Source organism: Gorilla gorilla, chromosome 13, assembly GCF_029281585.2.
Source record: "Gorilla gorilla gorilla isolate KB3781 chromosome 13, NHGRI_mGorGor1-v2.1_pri, whole genome shotgun sequence".
Classification (NCBI taxonomy): domain Eukaryota; kingdom Metazoa; phylum Chordata; class Mammalia; order Primates; family Hominidae; genus Gorilla; species Gorilla gorilla.
The window spans coordinates 66,052,982-66,072,079 of record NC_073237.2 but is presented as its reverse complement, the minus strand read 5'-3'; the positions used below and the strand labels follow the sequence as shown (position 1 = coordinate 66,072,079).

The 19,098-nt window shown below is 39.7% G+C and overlaps 1 protein-coding gene across 3 annotated transcripts in view; it reads right to left on the bottom strand.

Annotated features, from left to right (window-relative positions):
* CFAP95 (cilia and flagella associated protein 95) overlaps positions 1-19,098 on the bottom strand; it is an 85,686-nt gene that overhangs the window by 61,112 nt on the left and 5,476 nt on the right. For 2 of the 3 annotated variants that reach the window (XM_004048108.5, XM_055350764.2), the window contains exon 2: positions 873-981. The exons of the other annotated variant lie outside the window; for it this stretch is intronic. In XM_004048108.5, coding sequence (XP_004048156.1) covers positions 873-981 — 109 coding nt within the window. The remainder of the gene's footprint in view (positions 1-872; positions 982-19,098) is intronic. 3 annotated transcript variants of the gene reach the window in all.

Genomic DNA, 19,098 nt, shown 5'->3' with positions numbered 1-19,098 from the left:
TGCCCCATTTCAAATGCTGGTCTAAAATTAGCCCAGCCTTGGGGGGCAGGGGCAGAATGTGACACAAACCCAATCTTTTCATCACCTGTACGACCACCCTCATCAAATCACCAGCTCTTCATGCCCCCAGGCCATCCTCTAAGGCTAAATTGTCTTCAGCTAGTCCCAAAGCTCCTGACATTGTAGGACCCAATTTGGGGGTCTCCTAGGAGTTGAGCTCTTGCCTTATGCTGACTGGACAGACACCTAGGTAGCCAAGCAGTAACCCGCTCACCTCAATTCAAACAGGAATTACTTATGCCATAAATATTTTTCTTGTAACTGGATTGTACAAACATTATGAGACTGTTAATAGCATGTTTTAATTACTCACAACTCCACCAGCTTAAGATAAGCACAAAACACTTGAAACCAAAGACCAGGGTATAAACTCTCCCTCTTCCATGCCCTAGCTGTGTGACTTTGAGTAAGTTGCTTAGTCTTTAAGAGCCTCTTTCCCCTCCTCTGTAATTAGAGATGGTAATACCTACTTTGCAGGGTTATTGTGGAGGTGAAAGGAGACATCTAGCAGGATATTGCTGCTGTAGTGACAACAGCATCATAGCAACAGGAACAATTTCCTAGGCACTTTTATGTGCCAGGCACCATGCCACATACTCAACTTGCTTCATCTCATTTAATTCGCCCAATCACTTTGTGAGGTAGGCACATTTTACAGGTAATGTTGCTTCAGCACACATTGACTAAGTCATCTAAGTAACTAACACAGTTAACGAGGGATGGTGTTGCACAAAACACTCCTCCCTTTACCTTTTTATGTTTCACTATGACAAAGATTTCACACTTAAAACAAAGTAATAGCAACTACTTACTGGGGATTCATCGGTTCCAAGTCGCCGATATGTTGAATTACACAGTTTTTTAACTTTCTCAGGACCCTCTATATCATAATCTTTGGGAAAAGCTTCTCTGTCACGGTGCCTTAAGAAAAAATTAGGAGTCCGTTAAGAGATGAAGTTTATTTATTCTGTATTTCATTCAGATTTTTAAAAATTATCCAATGAAAATTTTCTATATTTGTAGTATTATTTTAAGTATAAATTTATTAGATTTGTGACATATATTTTCCATGTCTTTTCAAGTAATGCTGAGGCTAATTCCTAAAAGCAACCTAGCATAAGTGATAAAACTAATAATATCACCCAAACAATACTTATCAAACATAGTAATTACTCAGTGATTCCAATGAACTGAATCCTATTTAATAATGTAGATTAGTTTACCAACAGTAAATTCTAAAATAAGACATGGTAATATCTTGGAAAGGCAACTTTCCACTTTAGAAATTCTTTCTACCATGAATTTTAATTACAATTTTTTTCAAAACAAGACAGCAAAGTATTTGCCCATATTGGTTTATAACCTGTGCTTCCTGCTTCTAAAGAGGCAATAAAGGAAGCTGATAAACATGAGGTAGAAGAAAACAGTTCTTAAAAATGTAGATGGAAGAAGGAAAAAATATACCAAACATCTTGATTAAAAGAGTGATTAAGAATAATAAGAGGCAGGGAACAGTAACACACGCCTGTAATTTCAGCACTTTGGGAGGCAGGCAGATCCCTTGAGCCTAGAAATTCAAGACCAGCCTGGGAAACATGGCAAGACCTCATCTCTACAAAAAATACAAAAATCTGTTGGGCTTGGTGGCATGTGCCTGTAGTCCCAGCTACACGGGCGGCTGGGCTAGGAGGATCACCTCAGGGAGATCAAGGCTGCAGTCAGCCATGATTGTGCCACTGAACTCCAGCCTGGGCAACAGAATAAGACCCTGTCTCAAAAAAGAAGAAGAAAGAAAGAAGAAGAAGAAGAAGAAGAAGAAGAAGAAGAAGAAGAAGAAGAAGAAGAAGAAGAAGAAGAAGAAGAAGAAGACGACGGAGAAGAAGAAGAAGAAGAAGAGGAAGAGGGAAGAGGAGGAGGAGGAGGAGGAGGAAGAGGAGGAGGAGGAGAAGTAGGAGGGGAGGGGAGGGGGAGGGGAGGGGGAAGAAGGAAGAAGAGGATTTGGGGGTAGAGAAGGAAAAAGCAGGAGAAGTGGCTGGCAACTGAAGTAGCTATTTTTAATAGAACTTTCTTGAGTGAAACATAGGATGCTAAGACTAAGCAACCCTCAGAAGTTACTTTGCTTTAAGGGATACAGGGCAAGAATTGTTTAGGGGACACTCAAGTACCCGAGAATTCAATCATCCAGCCATTTGTTTATTCCGCAAATGTTTTAAAATTCCTACTACATGCCAGGGACTTTGGTAGGTGTGGGGGATGCAGTGGGAAGTGAGTCTAATGGAGTCCCTGCCTTCAGTTGCTTGCAGTCTAGATAGAGAGACACAAAAATAAGAAAAATCTGCAACATGGTAAGTGTGGGTAAAAAGCTAGGTAAGCAGAATTGCTTCCCTTAACCTAGGTTGGGCACCGAATCCAAAGGGCATCCTCTTTCCTTCCCCACCCCCACTGGACTGGGGCTCAGCCCCTGCACTACATTCCCATTAACACTCCTGCCTCCCCACCTCTAAGCACGACAGCAGAGCTCTGCAGTAGAACCCAGCAGCAAGGGAGCCCAAGGTGGGGCGGCAAGCAAAACACACCTGAGCCCGCTTCTCTCCTCACATCTGAGCATCAAAGTGCAGAACACTAAATGCTTTTTGGTAACCTACCAGCATTTTATGAGATCCTAACAGGAAGCTTTCACTTAAGTCCTCAGGGGGGATATTGGACCACACAAGCTCAACCAGGTACTAGCTGTGTGGCCTTGGGCAAGTCACTTAACCTTTCTGTGCTTCCATTTTCACATGTATAATATGAGAACAGAAATAATAACAATACCTTTTAAGATCTTAATATGAATTAAAATTTTTTTAAAAAGCAGAAAATCCTTCATATGCTGTAAAGCATCATAAACATCTATGTATAGTGAATACTAATCAGGCTCCAAAATCTGGTATACATTGGAACTTAGTTTTGCCATAATTGAACTTAATTTTTCTTCCAAGCTCTCATTTTACCAAAAGGAAAAACCGGAATATTGGTCAATCCTGGATTTCTTCCAGTTCTGAGGGGTTTGTGTGGTGCCACAACGCCAAGAATCCATCTTTGTTGCCATCCTTTCTCCTTGCTTACATCTGCAGAAACACTCTCCTTCCCCTGTGGTCTTCCCTTACAGATCCATGCAGGTCTCCATCCTCCTGGGCTTGCCACACAGACTCATAGGTAGACTGGTGCTCTGCCACAAGGGTGCCACTCTCTAGCACACCAGACACCTTCTAGTGTCTCTCTCCACCTGGGTTCCTGGAAACCCAGCACCATCCCTGGGTTATGTGCCTGATCCACCGAACAGATAGTGTTTCATCTCTCCAGCACTCTGGGCTTGGGGACACATGGGAGACCCAATCTTCAGCAGTTCTGAAAACATTACCCTGGGAATAGAGGGTGATGCGGAGAGCAATGACAAATCCTGATATGGTTTGGCTGCGTCCCCACACAAATCTCATCTTGAATTGTAGCACCCATAATTCCCATGTGTCATAGGAGACACCCTGTGGGAGGTAATTGAATCATGGGGGCGGGTCTTTCCCGTGCTGTTCTCATGATAGTGAACAAGTCTCATGAGATCTGATGGTTTTATAAAGGAGAGTTCCCCTACACTAGCTCTCTCCTGCCTGCTGCCATGTAAGGCATGACTTTACTCATCATTTGCCTTCTAGCATGATTGTGAGGCCTCCCCAGCCATGTGGAACTGTGAGTCAATTAAACCTCTTTCCTTTATAAATTACCCAGTCTTGTGTATGTCTTTATTAGCAGCATGAGAACGACTAATACAGGTCCCATCTGGCTCCAGGATTTCCAAAATCTTAACTCCAATTCAGGATCCCAGACAAATTCAAACATTCTCAGCTTTTTCTCTGGCCTTCTCCTATTTGTGTCCATGAATTCTTCATTTGCTGTGGAACAGGGTGGCTTGGCTCTTCATGCTCCCAAATCTATCGGGCTTATGCTAAGACCCAAGTTTTTGAAATCCAAATCCAATAATTTGGCTCTTTTGTTACCTGCTGGGTCATTCTTCCCTGAGGCAATAAAACCGGAGTACATCCCTACAGCAGCACACAAGTGAAGGGGAAACATACCAGTGATATTTCAGCATATTTGCCCCAAGGCCCACCTCTTTATTAGACACTGAAGAAGGCCCAGGGCCCATACTTCTAGAGGCCTACAAAATAACTACTTTTAAATCAGAAATATATATATATATATAAAATCCAGCTTGGATTATACCTGTCTTTATAACATCAGTCTAACTATAATTTCAAACTTTTTTTTTAATGGAAGAAGGGGCCCAAGAAAGCAAAGATATTTATGGTCTGTGAAAGTCAGTATGTGGCCCTAATGATCCTACCATATACTTTAAGTTTCATGATAACTAGATTCTTATAAAAGATGCAGATATGTTCTTTTTTCCTATAGCAACCTTAAATAGCAGCCAAAAACCTAGCATTAAAACCATGAATCCATAATGAAGGTGTTTCTTTGGGGGACTGAGCTAATGTAACTGGCATTTCCTCGTGCCTGCTGGCTGCCCACAGATGCTGTGCCCACAGCCTGTGGGGCTCTGAGAGATTCACAGCCCCAAATCTGCCCCTACTCCCAAGAGGCTGGCAGCCTAGCAGAGAGAAATATACATGTTTAAAAATTATAAAATGTATAAAATATACTGTATGAAATATAGTAAAATATACAGACCCAAATAAAATATAAGATATGTCTTTACTATATGGTCTCTGTATAATACATATTTACCATATATAAAATGATTGAGGCTTTCTAAAGGAAACAGGAGACTGAATTAATTCTCTGACTTTATTATGTTAGGGGAACAGTGGCCTGTGCCTCAGGTTTCCTGAGAAGAACTGAGAATCATAAACTGAGGAACTAAATGAATCAACAGCTTGAGAGTCTCAAATGAAAGGTGACATATAAATGCAAAATATTATTAAGTGTAATGATAATATCTATAACAGGCTTTAGTTGGGTATTTTTAAACACTTTGTCAAAACTAACTAAGCCTTATAGCCTTTCTGTGATTAAAATATAATATGTACATATATAAAAATAATCAAGGTGCAATAATGTATATTTCATATAGCCTCATTCTCCTTGCTACCTGCATTTGTTTAGTCATCGAATGACTTGCCATGATTTTTTATTTGTTGCAATGAAAAATTCTTCATGAGAGAAATAAATACATGTACTAAAATAGAATTTACAATGCCTCTAGAGCAGTAACTTTCAAATTCTTCAACTACAGTCCCCAGTAAGAAAAATGATCAATCTTTTTTTTTTTTTTAACATGAAGTTTTGCTTTTGTTGCCCAGGCTAGAGTGCAATGGTATGACGTCAGCTCACTACAACCTCTGCCTCCTGGGTTCAAGCGATTCTCCTGCCTCAGCCCTCTGAATAGCTGGGATTACAGGCACATGCCACCGTGCCCAGATAATTTTCTGTATTTTTAGTAGAGACGGGGTTTCACCATGTTGGCCAGGCTGGTCTCGAACTCCTGACCTTCGGTGATCCACCCACCTAGGCCTCCCAAAGTGCTGGGATTACAGGCGGGAGCCACTGCGCCTGGCCAAAAAATGATACATCTTAATCCAGAATATGTACATGTATTTCCATGCATAAAATTGAAACCAAAATTTGTCCAGACACGGTGGCTCACACTGTAATCCCAGCATTTTGGGAGGCTGAGGCAGGCGGATCCCTTGAGGTCAGGAGTTCAGACCTGCCTGGCCAACATGGTGAAACCCTGTCTCTACTAAAAATACAGAAAATTAGCTGGGCACGGTGGCACGTGCCTGTAATGCCAGCTACTCAGAGGCCTGAGGCATGAGAATCGCTTGAACCCGGGAAGCAGAGGTTGCAGTTAGCTGAGATCACACCACTACACTGGTAGCCTGGGTGACGAAGTGAGACTCTGGAAGAAATTGAATCTCTGAATAGACCAATAACAGGATCTGAAATTGTGGCAATAATCAATAGCTTACCAACCAAAAAGAGTCCAGGACCAGATGGATTCACAGCCGAATTCTATCAGAGGTACAAGGAGGAACTGGTACCATTCCTTCTGAAACTATTCCAATCAATAGAAAAAGAGGGAATCCTCCCTAACTCATTTTATGAGGCCAGCATCATTCTGATATCAAAGCCCGGCAGAGACACAACAAAAAAAAGAGAATTTTAGACCAATATCCTTGATGAACATTGATGCAAAAATCCTCAATAAAATACTGGCAAAACGAATCCAGCAGCACATCAAAAAGCTTATCCACCATGATCAAGTGGGCTTCATCCCTGGGATGCAAGGCCGGTTCAATATATGCAAATCAATAAATGTAATCCAGCATATAAACACAGCCAAAGACAAAAACCACATGATTATCTCAATAGATGCAGAAAAAGCCTTTGACAAAATTCAACAACCCTTCATGCTAAAAACTCTCAATAAATTAGGTATTGATGGGACGTATTTCAAAATAATAAGAGCTATCTATGACAAACCCACAGCCAATATCATACTGAATGGGCAAAAACTGGAAGCATTCCCTTTGAAAACTGGCACAAGACAGGGATGCCCTCTCTCACCACTCCTATTCAACATAGTGTTGGAAGTTCTGGCCAGGGCAATTAGGCAGGAGAAGGAAATAAAGGGTATTCAATTAGGAAAAGAGGAAGTCAAATTGCCCCTGTTTGCAGATGACATGATTGTATATCTAGAAAACCCCATTGTCTCAGCCCAAAATCTCCTTAAGCTGATAAGCAACTTCAGCAAAGTCTCAGGATATAAAATCAATGTACAAAAATCACAAGCATTCTTATACACCAACAGACAAACAGAGAGCCAAATCATGAGTGAACTCCCATTCACAATTGCTTCAAAGAAAATACAATACCTAGGAATCCAACTTACAAGGGACGTGAAAGACCTCTTCAAGGAGAACTACAAACCACTGCTCAAGGAAATAAAAGAGGATACAAACAAATGGAAGAACATTCCATGCTCATGGGTAGGAAGAATCAATATCGTGAAAATGGCCATACTGCCCAAGGTAATTTACAGATTCAATGCCATCCCCATCAAGCTACCAATGACTTTCTTCACAGAATTGGAAAAAACTACTTTAAAGTTCATATGGAACCAAAAAAGAGCCCGCATCGCCAAGGCAATCCTAAGCCAAAAGAACAAAGCTGGAGGCATCATGCTACCTGATTTCAAACTATACTACAAGGCTACAGTAACCAAAACAGCATGGTTCTGGTACCAAAACAGAGATATAGACCAATGGAACAGAACAGAGCCCTCAGAAATAACGCCGCATATCTACAACTATCTGATCTTTGACAAACCTGACAAAAACAAGCAATGGGGAAAGGATTCCCTATTTAATAAATGGTGCTGGGAAAACTGGCTTACCATATGTAGAAAGCTGAAACTGGATCCCTTTCTTACACCTTATACAAAAATCAATTCAAGATGGATTAAAGACTTAAACGTTAGACCTAAAACCATGAAAACCCTAGAAGAAAACCTAGGCATTACCATTCAGGACATAGTCTTGGGCAAGGACTTCATGTCTAAAACACCAAAAGCAATGGCAACAAAAGACAAAATTGACAAATGGGATCTAATTAAACTAAAGAGCTTCTGCACATCAAAAGAAACTACCATCAGAGTGAACAGGCAACCTACAAAATGGGAGAAAATTTTCGCAACCTACTCATCTGACAAAGGGCTAATATCCAGAATCTACAATGAACTCAAACAAATTTACAAGAAAAAAACAAACAACCCCATCAAAAAGTGGGCGAAAGACATGAACAGACACTTCTCAAAAGAAGACATTTATGCAGCCAAAAAACACATGAAAAAATGCTCATCATCACTGGCCATCAGAGAAATGCAAATCAAAACCACAATGAGATACCATCTCACACCAGTTAGAATGGCAATCATTAAAAAGTCGCGAAACAACAGATGCTGGAGAGGATGTGGAGAAATAGGAACACTTTTACACTGTTGGTGGGAGTGTAAACTAGTTCAACCATTGTGGAAGTCAGTGTGGCGATTCCTCAGGGATCTAGAACTGGAAATACCATTTGACCCAGCCATCCCATTACTGAGTATATACCCAAAGGACTATAAATCATGCTGCTATAAAGACACATGCACACATATGTTTATTGCGGCATTATTCACAATAGCAAAGACTGGGAACCAACCCGAATGTCCAACAATGATAGACTGGATTAAGAAAATGTGGCCCATATACACCATGGAATACTATGCAGCCATAAAAAATGATGAGTTCATGTCCTTTGTAGGGACATGGATGAAATTGGAAATCATCATTCTCAGTAAACTATCGCAAGAACAAAAAACCAAACACCGCATATTCTCACTCATAGGTGGGAATTGAACAATGAGAACACATGGACACAGGAAGGGGAACATCACACTCTGGGGACTGTTGTGGGGTGGGGGGAGGCGGGAGGGATAGCACTGGGAGATATACCTAATGCTAGATGACGAGTTAGTGGGTGCAGCGCACCAGCATGGCACATGTATACATATGTAACTAACCTGCACAACGTGCACATGTACCCTAAAACTTAAAGTATAATAATAAAAAATAAATAAATAAATAAATAAATAAAATGTAAAAAAAAAAAAAAAAGAAAAGAAATTGAAGCCAAAATGTGACAAAACAGTCTTTACCCTCATAGGAATTTGGATACTTTTTATTCTCTATTATTTTATTTTTTTAAATGCCATTATTAATCCACTGAATTGAGTTCACAATACATTGATGGGTCGTGAAAAATATTGCTCTAGACCAGTGGTTTTCAATCTGGTTGGAGAAGGGGATCAATTTGTGGCATCCACTCCCACCCCAGAGACAATGCAGACATTTGGCCATGCCTGGAGACATTGTTGAATATACTTCTAAGGAGGAGAGTGCTACCAGTGTCTAGCGGGTAGAAGACAGCGATGCTGCCAAACATCCTACAATGCACAGGACAGCCCCCAACCACAGAGAAGTATCTTGCCCAAAATGTCCATAGTACCAAGGTTGAGAAAGCCCTAGAGAACAGTTGCACCCCAGACTCTCAGTGGTTCCCAAACCTAAGTGCTTCATGGAGCAGCCAAACTTTCCCCCAAAAAGGATGGGGCCAACATAAAGCTGCCAACTTTTTGTTTTGACAAGAACATTCAAAATAAAATAATCATCTACCACCTTTCATAAGAAGGCCTCTAACACCAACAATCAGTAAAAACAATCTCATAGTCCTTCAAACTGAATAGATTTAGCTATCTGAAAAACTTGCTACATTGAGTTGCAGGACTGAACAAACTAGAATCCAGAGCTGCAGGTCAGGAAGGTCCCGCAGCTCCCCAAGGCTGCCCCAGGCCAGAGGGCCCAGCTCCCTGTCAGCGGAGGAGAGGGTGGGATTAGGTCGTAGGATTCTTCTTACAGGAAAGGAAACAGGTTATACTCTAGGGTTTCTGTGGTTGTATGTTTATGTGGGGCAAGGGAATTGGGAGGTTGCAAAGAAACCAGCATCTTTGTCACTGCCGCACCTTTCACATTGTTTTGTAATTATCCGTTCATGTATCAGCCTTCTCATTTGACAGAAAGCTTCTTAGACACGGATTATTTTTTATTCATCTTTGTGATCTTGGTCTGACACATTGTAAATGCTCATTAAATCTTAAATGATTGACTGATTGATTGATTAAATGAATGTTCTTACATTTTGTTACTGTCACCTTAATATAAATGCTGAAAGCAACGGCTTTCAAACGTGTCCATAAAAATGAAGAGTATCCTGGCTCAGTTTGCAAAAGCACACGTAAAGAGGGAGTAATTATGCATATAGAGATGCTAGTCCTTTGCAATGCTAACTTGTCTCCAGAGAAATTATAAATCTACTTGCTGAATGAGAAAACTTTCAACATACATATGCATAACACTGATTGCAAAGGGGTTTGAATCTGAGCAATATCTGACATGAGAACAATGAAAATCTGAGCTGAATTCTAGCTTGTGGTGACTTGACAAGAGACACACTTTTCTTTGCAGATTTCAAAGATGTTTAAAATGTTTAGTTAAGACTCCAGATGGCAGGATATATTAATTTTAAATTTTAGAATTATTAATGTAGTTCACAACCATGCCGTTAGCTATTGTATTTTCTGATATAAAACTGGTGAAATGAGAAGCAAAAGATACCTTTTCTATTAGATTTTTATAATCATCTGCTATCTAGAACTTTAAAAGAAAATTACCCTTGAGAGTCAGCTATATTCCCTAACACATTAGAAGCATAAAACCGATAGAATCAAAGACTATGAGACATTGACAATACTCTTTGAAGATTTCGTGGGCAAATGATTTACATGCCAAGGCAGTGTTATTTGGTGGCATAGCCCTCAAACTGACAAATGAAGACTTTCAGGTGTATTTGCAGAATCATAAAGAAAATCTTATGTTCTTTGGAAAAATTGTGACATTTCAGACTTACGAAGAAATACTTTGTTTTTCTGTGTGTCTCATGCTGTATGTGATCTGTGCATCTATAACCATGAAACCACAGAATTTGAAACTTAACCGCACTCAAAAGGAAACCATTTGATGGAGACAGATAAGTGAAGTCATCTTCTGCACTGAGCATATATCGAGTGGCACATAAATAAGACCCATCATTATTATAAATTTTCTTCATAGAAAATCTTCAAAACAGAAGGCCCTATGGAAAATATTGGAAGGAATCAAAAGGAATACAACAGTTGGAGGCTTTGTCTATCGTAACAGTTTAAATGTTAAATAAATGTAGTCAGTCTGATTAACTGCCAAACACATGACTTTGAAAACAGCTGAAGGGACATGTATAAAATAGGGCAACACTACAATTGATAATCCCACCTGGGACACTTTTAGAGGGAAATAAGATGCTATGTACACCAGGAGTGGTGAAAAACGGGACTGTCATTGTCAAACCAGGGTGAGTACGTTCTGTCACCCTATGTTTAGACAACTGGGTCTCAATAATCTTCAAACCCTAGGATACTTCTGAGTTTCCTTGATCCTCTCCTCCAGAAACAACTTGCAATAGCTGGCTGAAGACACTGGGTGGTGGAAAAGTAGGGCTAAAGAGGGAGTTTTTAAGGGGCACTGTACATTAATAATTACTGTAGTCTGAAACACCTTGCAGTATATCTGGCATGGAGTGACATGGAGATCAGCCTGCCCGCCTCCAAAACAAAAAGCAAAGAATCACTCAATTACCTGTGTAAGCTCCTATTCCAATAGTCTTAATCTTACTGGCTTAAATAATTTGAATTATTCCAGAATAATATCAAAAGATTACATTATGTCACCTTAAGATCTATTTTAAATCACACTTAGTGATTCCATGAGCTGTGCATATTGAGTAGATAATACAAAGTCTTTTGGTTTCAGGACAATTTGTTTCATTAACATTAGAAAACAAGCTTTTCTTCAGGAATAAAATCTAGAATTAAAACAGACTTCCATAATGAACATAACTACACAAATGCACATTTTTCCCTTTCCTCCTAGAATTCATTCAAAAACAGCAAAGGAAATGAAAAAATTAAAAGCAAATAAATTTTTGGCAAAATCATAAGTTATCATCCCCAGATTATAACATGTACAAGGGCTACTAAAAGCAGCCAAAGTCCAGCTGAGGCCAAGTAGAAGGAGTGCTGAGAAGAGATCGACAAGATTGCACAGAGGTGGCCTCTTGGAGTGCAAACCAAGTTACATTTCCCGCAGCTGCACAGATAAACTCTTTCACCGGAAACAATGGAAAATGTTAGACTAAATAGTATACATATATTTTGGCCAGGTGCAGTAGCTCACACCGTAATCCCAGCACTTTGGGAGGCAGAGGCAAGTAGATTGCTTGAGGTCAGGAGTTTGAGACCAGCCTGCCCAACACGGCGAAACCCTGTATCTACTAAAATACGTAATGACATATTATTAAGAAATAAAAAGAAATGAAGTATTGATAAAAACTACAACACAGATGAACCTTGAAAATATTATGTAAGGACTATATGTTGTATAACTCCATTTATGTGAAATGCCCAGAATAAGCAAATCTATAGAGGCAGAAATTCAATTAGCAGTTGCCTGTGGCTCGAGGGCTGAGGACTAGGGGAGGCTTGGAGTAAGGGATAAAGGGAGTGGGATTTATTTTGAGGGGGTAATAAAACATTCTAAAATTGATTGTGGTGATGGATGCACAACTTGGTGAATACTAAAAGCCATTGAATTAAATACACTTTAAAAGGGAAATTTGTATGGCATGTGAATTACATCTTAATAAAATTGTTAAAAATAGGATATAACCATCAAAATAGAAGAAAAACACCTTAATCATTAAAGATTACTTTCCATAACTCTATGCAAATATATATGTAAAGCTAGATGACTTACATGACTTTCTAAGAAAAACTATTTCCCAACACTGCCCCCAGTAGAAACAAGAAGTCCAAATAGGGAGGGATACCATTGGGAGATATACCTAATGTTAAATGACGAGTTAAAGGGTGCAGCACACCAACATGGCACATGTATACATATGTAACAAACCTGCACGTTGTGCACATGTACCCTAAAATTTAAAGTATAATAAAAAAAAAAAAGTTTAGGCCTAAGGCCAGCTGAGAAAAAAAAAAGGTACTGTTAAGGGCAAAAAAAAAAAAAAAAAAATGTCCGAATAGACTATTTCTAAAGAAGAAATAAAGAAAATTATCACAGAGCTAAGAGTTATTCCCCAAAACAGTACTAGTAGGGAAAAAAAATTCATATTTGTGCCTGAAAGTCCAGCAGGACGTTTGGTATGCCTTGACCTGCTCATTTGTCAGAGCTACATGGGCAAGGGCTGAGACAAGGAGCAAGACTTATCACATTACATTCGCCACACCGACTTTGACATATGTGGAAACCAAACAATAGTATTTCCAAATTACTTATGTTTATTATAGGATTGTTTTACACACAAAGAAAAATTCAAATTAAAAAACCATGCAATCTTTCCAGACTAAATTTTTCTAATAATTGACATAACAACTCATTATTTGCTAGAGGTCTGGGTGGGATATCACAATATCCTAACCTCTGAGAGACTGCTTGCAGTGGTCCATTGTTGCCTTATTGCATCCCTACAAGGAGAGCAGGTGCCACTGATCTCTGAAAGCTCGGGGTTCTTATACAATACTGAGTGGGGAATTCCCTTTCTGTGACTGGATCTATGACTGGATCTATTAGGAGAGTTGCTGTTCACACCCTTGTTATAAATGGCCATATGCAAACTAACTAAACTTAATGTGTTGACGCTAGATACATGTTAGTTCTGCTGTTTTCACCCATCTGGCTGTTCTTATAGTTTATGGATATGTAAATTAGGCTTCATATAGATAGATGGATAAATGTTGTTAAGATGCTATGGTCACCTCCAGGACTAAGAGTCACAATTCTTACAACCACACATTCTGCATCACAAGATACCAGTCATTACGCAACAAAAAATGCCCACACGTATTTCCAAAGACTCTTGGGGAAAGGGTAGTACTGCCCTCGGTTGGAAACTAATGCATCATACTTTAGTTCTCCTTAGGGATCCTAGGAACCAGGTGAACCTCCTCTGAAAAGCTCCCCTGGTCCAACAGGCCTAAGTTAAAGGCTCCTCTTGGATGCTCCCTGAGCAACCTGCTTACCGCTAATCAAAACACATATCACAGTACATTGTAGTTGCTGGGGTAGCCCTCCCCACTCCTATCTCACAGTAACCTCTAACATCCTAAAGGCAGGGAGGATGTCTTAGTCACTGTCAAATTCCTAACCCAGCAAAGTGCTTTCAACAGAGCAATGGATTCATAAATACACTTTTAATAAATGCAATTTAAAAAAGAGTTCTTCATCTGGAAAGAAGATAGTGAATAAAAGCTTAGTGCTTTTTTTAAAAAAAGCTTATTTAATGCTTCTGGATCCTTACTGAGCAATTCAGTTTTTCCAAATGTTTAAAAAATTGTGACAAGTTATTTATTCCCATATTTTAATTTCAAAAAATTTTATCCTATCACTGTCTATAAAAGGAGGCTAAATTATTTGCAATGAAATTTACTTTACAATAGATAAATAGTATTATATTAATTCTTCCATTTAATTGAACCTGGAACCATCTGATTGGAGATCTAGTAGCTTACCAAATAAACATATTATAATATTTCTGCAATTAATTCTGTTTGTTAATGCATCACAACTTAGTTAAATAAAAATAAAGAAAATACATGGTGTGACCAATAACAACTAAAACATAATTGTATTTCAAATGAAATAAAGCAAACAGTAATAAAGACTAATGCCTATCAAAAACAGTAAGAAGTCTGGATGCAATGGCACACATCTGTAATCCCAGTACTTTGGGAGGCCAAGGTTGGAGGATCGCTTGAGACCAGGAGTTCAAGACCAGCCTGGGTATTAGAGGAAGACCATCATCTCTACCAAAGAAAAAAAAAGTTTTTTAAAATTAGTCAGGCATGGTGGTGCATGCCTATAGTCCCAGCTGCTTGGAAGGCTGGGGCAGGAGAATCACTTGAGCCCAAATGTTTGAAGTTACCATGAGCTATCATTGAGCCACTGCACTCCAATCTGGGCGACAAAGTGAAACCCTTTCTTTAAAAAAGTAAAATAAGAGTACTCAAATTTATTCGTAAACTTTGCAAAGCACTGCAAAGATATGTTTCATCTAATCTCTACACAAGATTTCTGTTTTCTGCCCATTACATCTAAGATATATTTTTTAAAATTGCATTGAGTAGATACAAGTTGGCTGGGGAGGGAGAGTTTAAAGTCAAAATAGCATCAATTGTAGGAAGTATCCCAATATATTAATAGGTTATGTTCTAGACTTTTGCTGTGAAACTGAGTGTGTAAAATTTGCTATTCCTTCTCCACTGCAGTAACTCTAGGACTGCCAGCCCAGCACTCCTTCCTTCTCCTGGATGTGCCCTCCTTGTTCGTTGCTCTTGGAGAGCTACCATATTTCCATTTGCCCTTGCCTAGCCAGATGACTCCAAACAGGTACTTGGTCCAGGGAAAGACATATGGCCTGGAATTTGTTGAGCCAGAACTGAAAATACCTTAAAGCCAAACTTTCTTTGTGGGATCAAGATGTAAGTTATATATTCCAGAACTGCAGCAGCCATGCTTCCCATACCCTTCCACAACAAGATGAAGCAAACCCACAAAGAGAGAGGGGAAACACAGTAAGACCTGGTAGCATTTTCATCCCTCGTTCCAGTTGTTCCTAAGGCCCAGCTTACCGCTGCCCTTCTCACCTGGTAATCAATCATCCAGGAATATCCTGAGTTAATTCATTCTGTTTTCTTAAGCTAGGGCAAGCTGACCATCTGTCACTTGCAACCAAAAGAGCTCTGACCAGTACACACAGAAAATGGTGTGAATGGGGATGGGTTCCCAGAGAAACTCAGAGAAGTGTGTTCAACAATACTAGTTCTAGTGCCACAAAACCCCCTGAGCCCCAAGTCTGGGCTTCTCAGTGTGAACTTCTCCTTACCAAAATGTCACGAAGCCCCACATTCTTCTTCCTCTCCCAACCACAACACTCTTACCTAGAAAGAGATAGTCAGTAAGGTAAAAGAAAACAAGCTTGGTGGAAAAGTACCTTAGACTATCTGTGAGAGGAAAGACTACAGCAGCATTACAACAAGGAGAGGACTCTAATGGCTTCCACAGCCCAGTTATGAGATGGTCATAAGGGTAGGGGTTTGGTTTGAGGCAGAGGTACTTCTGTATAGCAAGGATCTTTCCTATCCAAGTTTGCCCGTGTGGTGAAATGCCTCTTCTGTATACTTTGCCTTACCAGGGCTTATCTTGCATGTAAAACGATTTTATTTTTGTAAATGCCAGTTAAGTTGAGCAAACTTTCACACAAAGGTCATGGCACAATCATTCTATAACGATCAGTTTTCAGAAAAAGAATTTGACTGGAATTTCATAAAAGAAAACAGCACTGAAAGAAAAATGTAGTCAGGGCAAAAGGAGGCTGAGTCTCCTGGATTTCGTCTTGAAAAATAAAAAATATAGTGCTTTCCCCAAAAAACTACTATATCCAGAAGCATTTGTAGGTAATGTGCGTATGTTGAGGAATGAGAATGTAGGACTAGATTAAAAATAACCGTGGCGTAGGATCCACCGTTGTAGAACGCAGACGAGAATGAAAGGGTGGTTAAACCAAATGAATGTGAATAACATCATCCTTTTTACCCAACATAAACTAGCAATTAAAAAGATATTTTTAAAAGGCTCATAATAAACCATGGAGGGTGACTCAGAAGCTGAAAGAAATGAAGTATTGTGTCTAAATTCTGATCCTTTAGAGAATGCTTGTGTCCAGGGAAAAGCTGTAGAAAGTGATATCACAAATTTTAAGTAATTTTACTTTATTCTTATTATGAAAATACATGTTCATTATGGAAAATGTAGAAGTAGCAAAGAGAAAAAAGAAAAGGACAAATAATCCATAAATGCACCATCCAGTAATAAGTATCATGTTACATGGTGAATATTTTTTCACTCTCTTTTCAGTGCATATAGACTCATTTATTTTATTTTATTTTATTTTTTGGAAACAGGGTCTGTCACCCAGCTCTGTCACCCAGGCTGGAGTGCAGTGGCTCAGTCTCGGCTCACTGCAACCTCTGCCTCCCATGCTCCATCGATCCTCTCGCCTCAGCCTCCCAAGTAGCTTAGACCACAGGGGTGTGCCACCACACCCGGCTAATTTTTGGTGGATTTTTGGTAGAGATTGGGTTTCGCCATGTTGCCCAGGCTGGTCTCAAGCTCCTGGCTCAAGCGATCCCCTCACCTTGGCTTCCCAAAGTGTTGGGATTACAGGCGTGAGTGAGCTACTGTGCCCAACCTAGACACATATTTTTAACCAAAGAGAGAATTCCAGTACATGCTGTTTTTTTATACTTGAGATTAATATTTCAAATATTAATCTTTATACTTTACTGAGCCACCCTTTAAAATAACTTTTGCTCTGATAAATCAGAGATACCCACATTTGCTTTGGGAAAAATTAGGACTGTTTCACCAGAAATCTGAAGAAAAATGGAGTATTATTGATTAACTTCTGACTGACAAAATGAAATTTTTGAGTTCTGAGTGAGATATTTTCTTGAAAGTCAGGCATTGTTGAGAATCAAAAGACCTTCTAAATTCCTTAAGCTTCTATTAACAACAAGAACCAGAAGCTCCCAAATGTACCACAGGGAGGATGACTTTGAAATTTATCTTCTGAAGAACACTTTAGAAACTAAAAGAGGGGCTTTTGGTAAGTCTCAGGCCAATGAGAGTAAACCGTCTTGGGCAAACCATGGCATCCGCTCGCTCTCTTTCCAAGGCATTGACAGGGAAGCTGAGTAGAGTGTCACTGGGCCATCTGCACGCCACCATGTTGAGGGTAGAGGTGCCCCACCACTGTGGCTGCAGGGTGACCAGCCTAAGTCGGGGGCTGTGAGAGGACAAGCCTGACAGGTATCTGTAGTCCCCTGCAAGAGACCAAGTGGGACCGAATCTGGAGGCAGAGACACCAAGTCCTCAACAAACCAACAGGATCAGCCACAAATTCAGCAGCAGCAGCATGCACAGCAGTTGGACCAGGATGAGGCGAGCAAGGACAAGGACCTACAATAGATCTGGAGGCCTCACTCCTCCACCCCCACCAAAATGTCACATAACCTCAGCCCCTCGTACACATACAGATGGTAGTGGGGGAAGGAGAAGGTGGAGGAGGAAGGACTCAAAGAGTGGGCACTGTTCTGAACGAGACTATTTTAACCTAAAACAAGCTGTTAAACTAAAAGAGACAGAGATAAGCTTTAATTGGCATGTTTGAATTTTTCTCTAGTAACCAACAGTTGAAAAGTTTGAGGATTGGTTTTAGAAAATAAATTTTATATATGCATCTGAGTTGTGTGCATATTTCTAATTCTGCTACCCGCTAGAGAGTGAATATATTTCCATGTTCTTAGCCTACTATTACATCATCTTAAATGCCTGCATGATATTATAATTTGGAATTTTTTAAAGTATAAATTGAGGAATAAAAATATCTCTTTAAAGTGTAAATATCATTCGTCCCTACATTAACTCAAAACCTCATTAGTACCCGTCAGCTCTTGATGGTATGACACACACTGCAACTAGGAACAGCACAAGCTTAGCTCCCATTTAAAAATTCTTTACTATTTTAACAGAAGTATATATTATACCCTTCTAAGGTCATTTCTACAGAGGTGTCCAAACATACTTCCGTGTTATGCTATTGCATCAAGAGCATGGCTGTGAAAATCAGCCCTGGTTTTAGTGGGGATTTTGTACTATACTGTAGTCTTTTACTTCAAGGCCTCATTAAAATATAAATATAGGGCCCCAGCCTGCAGTACCTTTTGGGTTTCTGTCTTTATTCTTTCTGCCTGCTCATTTGCTCATTTATTTGAGAAACATTAATTGAGCACCTACTGCATTCTTATCCCTTATCCTGAGGCTTGCCCTTCTTTCTGCCTTCTAACTATAGATCCAAAAGCCCCTTTAAAGCCTCTTCCCTCTCCCATCAAATTTTGTGCTGTTTGCATGGAAACCACATAACCAAACTTAAAAATGTGTACAAATTAAAAGTTAATAAGCTTTTGATTGAGGGCCTGAGTCTATGTTAAAGGCAGAAAGAAGAAGACTTGATAGAAAAGAAGCCCTTGTGGATTTCAGCAAAAAGACAGGTTGCAGCATGTTGTTACCAAGGGTCCTTACTTTTTTTCTTTGCTTTTTATCGTAGTTCTCGAATGTGTGTTGGAGATGTAGAAAGATGGGATTGCTGGCTAGCAAAGATCTGTGTAACACAAACTTGGTCTCCAGTGACAGGAGGAACTCTAAATGCTTCCAG